This window comes from Populus euphratica, unplaced genomic scaffold (genome assembly GCF_000495115.2).
Source record: "Populus euphratica unplaced genomic scaffold, PopEup_1.0 scaffold352.1, whole genome shotgun sequence".
In the NCBI taxonomy this organism is placed as follows: Eukaryota; Viridiplantae; Streptophyta; class Magnoliopsida; order Malpighiales; family Salicaceae; genus Populus; species Populus euphratica.
The window spans coordinates 205756-215250 of record NW_011500245.1 but is presented as its reverse complement, the minus strand read 5'-3'; the positions used below and the strand labels follow the sequence as shown (position 1 = coordinate 215250).

The following is a 9495-nucleotide window of genomic DNA, read 5'->3' as shown; positions in this document are numbered from 1 at the left end:
ATACTTTAAGTGCAAAATAATAATATAAAATCTCAATAAAAATATATTTTTAAATACTAATCAACGATGTCCATAGTCAAATGTCAGGCCTCCAAAAACATTTTCTTTATAGATTCATCGATGACTCATTTTTTTTATTTATTATTAATAGAAGTTTTTTTACTATATATTTTTTGTTTTTGCCTTTGATTTAATCAAATTATTAAAATAATCCATCTTATTAAATATAATATCTATTTGTGTTTGTATTTCTATTTTAAAAGTATTTTTAAAAAAAATTAAATTTTTTTATTTTTTCACTTTAAATTAATTTTTTTTTTGTGTTTCTAAATCGTTTTAATGTATTGATGTCAAAAATAATTTTTAATTTTTTTTTTTATTTTATGAATTTTTTTTAAAATATTTTAAAAATTAACTGTAAATAGAATTTTAATTAAGTTAATTATTACATTAATAACACGAGAATATATATATATAAAAGACACTATAAATAAACGAGATCACCGAACAACACAGGCACAGCACCATTGAAGGGCGGAGATAGAACACAGATTTTTTTTTTTTTTTTTTTTTTTTCCCCAGCCGCTGGGAACAGAAAGGTGGGCATGCATGCATGCATCTGACTTTCCCCCTGTGTTCTGTCATTTTCACTAACCTAACATTTTTAGTCCCTCGAGGTTTCTTTTTAGAAATTAGATGTCCAGTGAACAATAAAGGAAAGAGAGGAAAATGCTAGAACAAGGTGCAAGGACTATCGTCATGAAATCCGATCCGATTAAATTTGGTAAGATTTTTTTATTTTATTTATAAATTTATAAATATCTAACCTTTTTATAATTTTTTCATATAAAATATTAAAATATCAAATATATTTTTAAAATTTTTTAGATTAATTTGAATTAACCCATGTAACTCAAAACCAACCTAATCTTTTAACCATATAAACTACCATACAGGATTTAATTATAATCTATTTAAAATTATAATTACAGTTATTTTTAAAAATATTTTTTACTTATAAAAATATAAAAATAATATTATTTTTATTTTTAAAAAATTATTTTTGATATTAACATATCAAAATGATTTAAAAACATATTAATTTAAAAAAAAAAGTTAATTTTTTTAAATAAAAAGTAAAAACAAAACAAACAGATTTAAGCTAATATCTAAACCTTTGAGGTAAGAAAAAGAAAAAGAAAAAAGGCACTACGTTTTTTTGGTACATAATTATAGGCCTCTACGTTTCCAATGCAAGGCTCTGGCAGGCAGGCAGGAACTGAAACTAAACTGAACATGAAAGAAATGAAATTTATTCAGTTCAGGGAGAAGTGAAATGGCAAATTCATTGACAGCATAATGTTTTGAAACACGCTGGCATTCATATACAGTTCACAGCTACCACCGTACCCTATTGCTTCACTGACAAAATAAAGAAAAATATACGAGCGAGCATAAATACATTAATTCTCTGATCAATGCTTTGGCCCTCTCAGGATAAAAGACCGCCATTTCTAGGGTGAATTCTCAAACAATGCCAACCATTGAGTCCATGTCCATCAGTTTCACAGCAGCAAAATATATAAAAAGGCCAGTTAAAGTTGGGTGTAGAATTCAAACATACCATGAGAAAGCAAGGGTCTTAAAGGTTCACCTTTTGAAGAAACTTCGAGGCTACTTCCATGTGAAAGTTTAGTTTCAGATGGGCCAAAATAGAGATTAGACACCATGAAATTACACCACGCTCATTGCTTTGCCTTGAGTTGTTCTTATCCAGTCAAGTATATCAGAACAATCATTACGACTAACAAAATGCCTTCACAAGTAACAAACACATTAATGTTTTGTCCAAAAAACGAAAAAAGTTTTGTCAAAAGATAAATAAAAAGAAAAGGCAAATGCATCTGTCCTTGTTTGTTAAACCATACCTATTTTTGGTGCGATAAGCCTTGAGTTGAAGAACCTCCCGTCTGCTAGTCATATCTTTCTTCATTCTAAGTGATTCAGGCACAACAAGGCTTCCGGTTTGGTCATGGTATGCATCATAAACAAAGTTAAGCACCATTTCCTGAAAATAAAATTATAGGAAAGTTAGCATGGAGAAAAGATCCTTTCACCAATGGACTAAAAGTGTGCGGCTGCTTTACATGTAGAAACAAAATTTATTGCATTACATCCTTCTGTACAATCTGGAAACTAGGAGTTGGATCCTCAGAAGAATAGTAAAATAATGATCAACCATGCCAAACAATGAAAATGGTACCATTTTATGTCAATGTCCTTTTGTCTCCACTACGTTTTGCCTGGACTGACATAATTTCTCTCTCGGTTCAATTTTCTCTAGAAAAGTCCTCCATTCTGAGTTGGTCTAAGAGAATTTTGTGAAAAAATTCTTCTTAAAAGATTGGAGGTCAGTTGTGATAGAGAAACAAAAATGATAACTTGACAGGGAAAACAGAATACGGTATTTGTTCTTCTTGTAAGGTATTTGCACCTGGGAAGGCATATGGTGCCACTTCAGCCATTTTTAGTGGTTGAACATGGCTATATTCTGGCAAATTTGCTACTGAAAGACCTCAAGATTTTTCTTAAATAAATAGCTAACACTAATATCATGTCTTCAATGGAATGGGGGAACTTTCGTAACATCCTTGACCTGTTATAAAAGTTTTGCTAATTGATTTTGCACCAGCACCAGCGGAAAAAAGCAAATAAAAAGTTGAGGAACAAGAAAAGCTTTCAAATTATTCTTCTTGTAAAGCAAAATATCTTTCACTCAACCCCCATACATTAGATCAAAGAATTCATGGTGTTTTCACATCGCTCCAAGGAAAGGTGCACTACGATGATAGAAACATGCATATGACCTGTCTGCAGTGACCTTCAATTATCACAGAGAAATGTGCATGCATGTGTGTTGCTGTGGGCACACACAATCGAAGATTCGCTACACAACCAAGTTTCTTACCATGAACTCAGAAGCATGCATGCTCATAAAAAAAATGCACATTCATGATATAGGCAGGCATATCTAAGCCATGTAAAAGAGACTTGTACAGTACCAAACACTTAACAACTGTAAGCCAACCAACTTTTAGTTACCATTGCGAAGAGAAAACATGGCATCAAACTTGATCATACCAGAGGTTTAGAAGCATCAAGCCAATGATAGATATGCTCATTACGAAACCATGTCATTTGCCTTTTTGCAAAGTTTCTGAAAAGAAAAGGCAAAAGTTGAATAAAACAATCCATTGGATATTAGATAAGAACATCCAAAATCTGATAGAATAACACACTGACTAGGCTACACGTAAACCTTTTCCCCCTTCTGGAAGGGAATTGAATTCTTTTACAAACAGATTTTTATACACAAACCAACTTCATATCTGATAAATTAATTAACAGATGACTTTTAAGCTACTGCCTTGAAATTATTAAATCAAGTACATATTTTATCAAAGTTCCCTATCTAGGACTTGTCTAATGTCAAGTGCCTAAGGACCTTCATGATACGTTCACTAATTAAATAAGCCTTGATGTTGAAGTGTAACAGACATTATTATTACTGTTTTACCCTAATAAAAGAAGAAATTCATTAGAAGAACAAATACAACAAGACAGTTAGGCATCCTCCGAAGTGCATGAAAAGCTTGGATATATATATCATCCATGAGCATAAGAAAGCATGCGAAATTATTATTTCATTACTCTTCCCCTATTTTCTAATATCTTGTACTGCCTTTTCCTTTTCTCAAAAGCATCCATGACATTCATCTGAGCTCTTGTTTACCCTCTACCTCACACATGGCCCAACCTCCCTGATGTCGACTACAGCATTTTGTTCTAAATCTTTCTACCAGTCGACATGAACATCAAATTGAATTCTACATCAAGAGTTACATAAATATCAATTTTGAAGTGGATAAATGTTACCGGGATGCTTTCTGAAATTCAGATAGAAAAGCATAAAAATCTCCAGCAGAACTACTACCCCCATCTTCTCGACACCTTAAAAGATACTCCATTGCCTGATAATGTTAAATAAAAAAAACTGTATTATCATTCAAAATCTATATAGCAAAATATAAAGTATGAATGAGCGAAAAAACACAATCAGGTGAAAATGATTGTGAATGATGATGATCTCACACATTAAACTAAAACAGCAAGGAAAAATTTGAATTGAGCTGTACATTAATCAGAAGCGTTCTCTCTGAATAAGAAGCAAACAAATTGATCCAAGTTTTAGCATTTGATATGATGAATACTAAGGTACCTATACATCAACAAAATTGAATGCAAATCACTGATTAAGTGAATTAGGCGAGGGAGGAAAATAGATGAGAAAACCAAGCAATTGACATGAATATAACTGACAAGAAACATCAAAACAACACAACAGCTTCCAATGATAAAATAATCCATATAAAGCAGTAATAAAAATAAATAAAAGTATTTCAATGGCATACTTGTCTGTAACCGATTGCTCGAGTTGCAGAATTGGAGTTTGGAAGAAGTCCCTCGTCAAGAAGCCATTTGGCTTCACTCAAAATCCCATTGCTCCCTATAGCCAAATCAAATAAACACAAAATACATGTCACTTAGGAGTTGACCATGAAAAGGAAACTAATATGCATGCAAAATTTAAAGTAAAAATTATAAATAAAAATACCCCCTTAATCCTAAAATAAGTACTAACTAAAGGAAGTAATAAATATTTTCATTTGTTTTAAATTATAGTTTTTGTGATTGTCTACAAATTGAACATAGACTATATATATACATTTATTTTTTAAAGAGGCCATTTATTTTAAGGAGTACATAAAAAAAAAAAGTCAGGCCATCTTATCTTAAAGCAAACATAAACACATCACATGATGTTGCATAATCATCTCTGATACTATTCTAACTTGCATTAATAAAAGAGCAGGAAATTAAAAGGTTAACCAAATATGATATTAAGGGAATGGCATTCTTCCAAACTAATCAAATATAAAAGAGTTTTCACCTATACTTAAATCCAACCATCTAAATGCATACTACCATTGCTATTACTTTCCAAGTTTTCACCAATACTTAAATCCAACCATCTGAATGCATACCACCATTGTTATTTAATTTCCAAATTGCTCAAGAAAATGTAAGTACATCTGTCAAAGTAGACAATTGATGATGCCAGTATCTCTAGATGGTAGGCAAGGGGAAAAAAAGTTAAGTGTTCCCTAAAATTTCTCAAAACACTACCACATATGTAAAGCCCAGAATGGATAAAAATTATCTTTGGATTCATAAAATGGCAGTGTAAAACCTAAATTTTCACAAATAGTAGAGCCCTTCTACAAAAATATAATTTTCTGAATCACAAAAAAAAAGAAGAGCAAATAACATTTTATGTCATTAAAAAAAAAACCATGTTAGATGTTAGATCATTTCCTTGTGAAGACAAATGGAAACGAATGCTGAAGATTCTAAGATCTATAACAAAGAAAAAATTAATAATAATACATTTTTCTTCATACCTCAGCATATTGGGAAATGCAGCAAAGGCCTTTTGCAGTTAGTGGTGAATCTTATATGGTGCCGGGTAGAGTGGAGGATTCTATTATTAATTATTAACTGTGATAAGTTCACAGTTTGATTGAACATCCAGATGGAAGAAATTCAAAATCTTTGATGGTACCCTACTTTGTGACTACAGAATAGGAAAGCATTCCCAGCATCATTAAAGCACAATGTTTTATGAGCTTCAAGAGTGTCTTTAGTTTCTATTCAGTCGCATTGTAATGCCTGCTTGTCTTCGCTTTTTTATTCCTGTCATCTCATTGGATCATGTCTCATTCCTCTTATTGTACTTGTATATTCTTCTTTTTTCATTAGTACATTCCTTTTTAGCAAATACGTGTCTATAATAGTGATGAGCTGTGATATAATCTACCTGCAAGCATATCTTCACATCGGTAATCAATTGATTTATAGAGATCAAGTCTGGGGCTTGAGAGGAAAAAACAAATGAACTCATAGTCCAAATCACTAGATGAATTCACATCATGGGAGCTGTCTGTTAATCTTGTATCAAATTGGTCCTTGAAAGACTTGTATGGAACTTGAAAAGCAGATGGAGGAGATCCACTAGTCTGCCACACCAAGAGAAACAAAAATCAATGGAAAATACATGCATTCAATCTAGTTATGCAGCCTCATAAAACACAAACAAAAAAGAAATTGTTTCCTAATATAATTAACATAAACTGATAACGAAGAAAATAGTTTGTTCTGTGATGTCAAAAGCAACTTATCCCTGTGCCCGTTGGGAAGAGGAGTGCCTGCACTCATGTGACTAGGGAGAGGCATAAGAGATATTAGGGTGAGGGATTTCAGTGTCATGATTTCATGACAGCCAATTACATTTTGGTTAGGGCTTCTTAAGTAATAAATGGTTTAAAAATGTTGGGATATTGTTGTTGTTGTTGTTGTTCAAAGAGATGAAATCACTTTGTTTGTGTTGTGTAAATAGTTCCATATTATTGTGCAGTTATAATTTTCAACAATCCACGCATCCAACACCCACAATAAAAGTTGCACAACCATGACCTTGATATAAATTCGGTTGATGTCAAAATATAGCTAGAAAACTTCACAAATTAACCTTAATTATCTCAAGGCTACGCCGCAAGCGATACCAATCATTGGCAGCCAAAAACTGTGCCTGTGAATCACCTGCTTTGACCACCAACTGCACAGCTGCATCCCAGTCCTTATTCCTCTCAAGTTCTGCAAGCTCGGAATGTACTTCAGATGCAATCTCTGGTGAGGCTTTAGGAACATCTGGCTTTCCATATATGAACCTAAGAATCACATTAAAGAGATAAAAGTGAAAACTAGCATCATAAGATACTCTTGTGTGTTTTACAAGCAATATATATAATTTCCTTCCATCAACCTAAAAAGGAGAGGGGATAAAGGAAGGAGAGCAAAAATAAAGAAAGGAGCCCTTTTAGAGTCTTTCCAGCACAATCTAGAACATAGAGCTTTATTGCCGTACAATATAAGGAACTAGTAGAAATGATATATGAAAGGTCTTAACTATAAGGAACTGTTCAACCAACCATGCCTTGTCAGTAACAGTGTCATGTGTGATATTCAAGGAAATAGCAAAGGGTTGAGAAACTTCTGTCAAAGGTATGAAAAATACGCTCCTAACTGGTTGAAAATGACCATCAAAACAAGCTTATAATCACCATTTTCAAATCAATATAACTAGTTTTTCCTTATTTCTGTAGCTAAACATGTTGCATGTGTCCTATGAACGGTTATGCAAGATAAATAGGCTAGAAGAATTTATGTTCTTATCTTTACTTCTTTTTTTCCTCAAAAAATTAACTGCAGAAAAGAACCGTGTTTTTATTTATGTTGATGCAAACTCATTATTGACCATTATATCATAAATTCAAATTCTGCAATGATGTGATTTTGGAAGCTTATGTAGTACGTAGTAGAGACTTTTCCTACAAGTATTCTTTTTCTCAACCCAAAAGAAGGGGGAACTTCTTTAGAAAGATTGATCGTAATTATAGATGAGTTATGCAAATAGATACCATCGCAGGTACAATCCAGTCCCACCAGTGACTATGGGAACACGACCATTTTTGAGAATATCTTGAGTTGCTTGTCTTGCATCCTCGTAAAATTGCCCAACTGAATAATCTGAAAGGACATGGTATGAGAAGAATCTTAAGGGAGGAGTTTGTATTCCATCAAAGAGCAAAATACAAATTACCATAAAAAATGATGTGCTACAATGCTTCATATACATCAGCTGGTCCATCAAAAAGCATACCTTCAGATGGGTGTAATATGTCAACTAGATGGTGCCGGACTTCCTGCAAAAAGGCGTACAGTTTGAGATTAAAAAAACTATTCACACCGGCTAAACTATATATATCTATCAACTGCCAGGTATGTTTTACTTTGCATATCAATATAAGAGGAAAGCAGCGTATTTCACCCAAAAATAAATGAGCTCTACACTGAGAAAATTGGCAAGTTTAGCAGATACAATATGGTCTTGTGAGGTTCCATGCCATTATTGCTAGATAATAATATTTCAAGGAAGGATATAAACTTCAAGCATGAAATGAGTGCACTAGCACAAATAAAATAATTCTTGACGATTCTCTTTCTTTTTCTATTTTCCTCCCTTCAACAATCAAGTGTTCAATAAGTTTAATCACAGGAAATTGACACGCTCATATCATTTTATACATGAAATTCTGTTACCTGGTGAGAGTAATATTGCTATTATAAGTTGCCAAGATGGTGCGCGACACATAATTCCTCAAGCGCACCATTCCAAGAATATAACACGCATCAAATAACAGGTTGAGGTTGACCAAAAGCTTCACAGTTTTTCTTCTATATAAAAAGTTCCAAAGTTATGAGATGCATATCCACCAAAATCTAAGTGAATATTTTTCTGTGCTCATGAAGAGAATTACTTGGAACATTTGCACCAAAGCGAATTACATGATGACCTACAATTATTTTAGTGCCAGGAAAAGTGACACTGATCAACAGAAACAACAAAAAACAAAAGCATAACGTATGGAACATGAATAAAGACCTTTCGTTCACTCTCAGTAGGCTTTGCTGATCCCACATCAAGACCACGATATACCTACAGTGAAAGGCAGATAAAACAATCAATTTCAATTCACCTGAACAGAATTTTCAGTACTCTGGAATTTCAAGCGTAAAAAGAAGGCCGTCTAAAATAAACCCAGATAAATAAATGATCATGCCTAACTTCTTCAAAGTCCTGAGACAATTAAAACTTCTTCTTTTTATCCTACATTTCTCTTACCAACCAAAAGGCTAAATCCTCCCTTCCATTTGTTTTCAGATTACTTTGTTTTCTTTTCCCAAAGAAGCAAACAAAGCAGTGATTAACCAAAAAAAAGATAGAAACCATAAAAAGAGGGGGCAACATGAGAACAAGAAGAGACCTGGACGGAGTCGGCGCTGACGATTTCACCGTTAAGGCGTTTGGCAAGCTCTAATGCGAGACGGGTCTTGCCGGATCCAGTGGGACCAGAAATCACAATTAACTTGTCTTTTTTCTTTGGCACGGGAATGGAGCATGTTGTGGTGGTGGCGAATTGGCGGCCGTGGCGACAGAAAGAGGAGGAAGAAGAGCGGAGGAGGAAGTGTAGGCAGCGTGTACGGAGGCCACATACTTCGGTCATTATCATAGTTGGGTCTATGAAGTGATAGATTGATAGTTAAAACTAGTTACAGCTATTCTTATACCTGAACCACACTGGAAACTGGTTCTCTTCTCTTCTCTTCTCTTCTGCAGTTGAGGATTTTTTTTTGTTCTTGGATAGATAGGCTGAGGTTTAAGGTCAGAGGTTTTACTTTTAGATTTTTCATTCCTCTTTTTTTTTTTTGGTTTTTTACAAATTTTAAATAACAGGAAAAACAGAAGACTTTATA

The 9495-nt window shown here is 33.3% G+C and overlaps 1 protein-coding gene across 3 annotated transcripts; it reads right to left on the bottom strand.

Annotated features, from left to right (window-relative positions):
• Nucleotides 1-1295: 1295 nt before the first annotated feature.
• IPT9 (isopentenyltransferase 9) lies at nt 1296-9456 on the bottom strand. Of its 3 annotated transcripts, none has more exons than XM_011008424.1 (12): nt 9006-9456; nt 8624-8677; nt 7841-7883; nt 7599-7707; nt 6650-6848; nt 5939-6137; nt 4473-4567; nt 3937-4031; nt 3142-3217; nt 1929-2068; nt 1625-1816; nt 1296-1422 (listed from the first exon to the last, which is right to left on the bottom strand). In XM_011008424.1, the coding sequence occupies exons 1-11, from the start codon at nt 9249-9251 to the stop codon at nt 1735-1737; spliced, it is 1338 nt and encodes a 445-aa protein (XP_011006726.1). In that variant the 5' UTR covers nt 9252-9456; the 3' UTR covers nt 1296-1422; nt 1625-1734. The 3 variants fall into 3 exon arrangements, with proteins under 3 accessions (XP_011006726.1, XP_011006725.1, XP_011006723.1); XM_011008423.1 differs by having other exon boundaries at nt 1655-1816; XM_011008421.1 differs by having other exon boundaries at nt 1296-1568; nt 1655-1816; nt 9006-9455.
• Nucleotides 9457-9495: the final 39 nt, after the last annotated feature.

Bases quoted from the DNA above. Each gene is read 5' to 3' on its own strand.
- IPT9 (XM_011008424.1), bottom strand. From the start codon at position 9,251: ATGATAATGACCGAAGTATGTGGCCTCCGTACACGCTGCCTACACTTC. The intron at 3,218-3,936 runs GTAACATTTATC...TTTTCTTTTCAG, and splicing joins GAATTTCAGAAAGCATCCCG to AAACTTTGCAAAAAGGCAAA. The intron at 2,069-3,141 runs GTATGATCAAGT...TTTTATTTTCAG, and splicing joins TTGATGCTTCTAAACCTCTG to GAAATGGTGCTTAACTTTGT.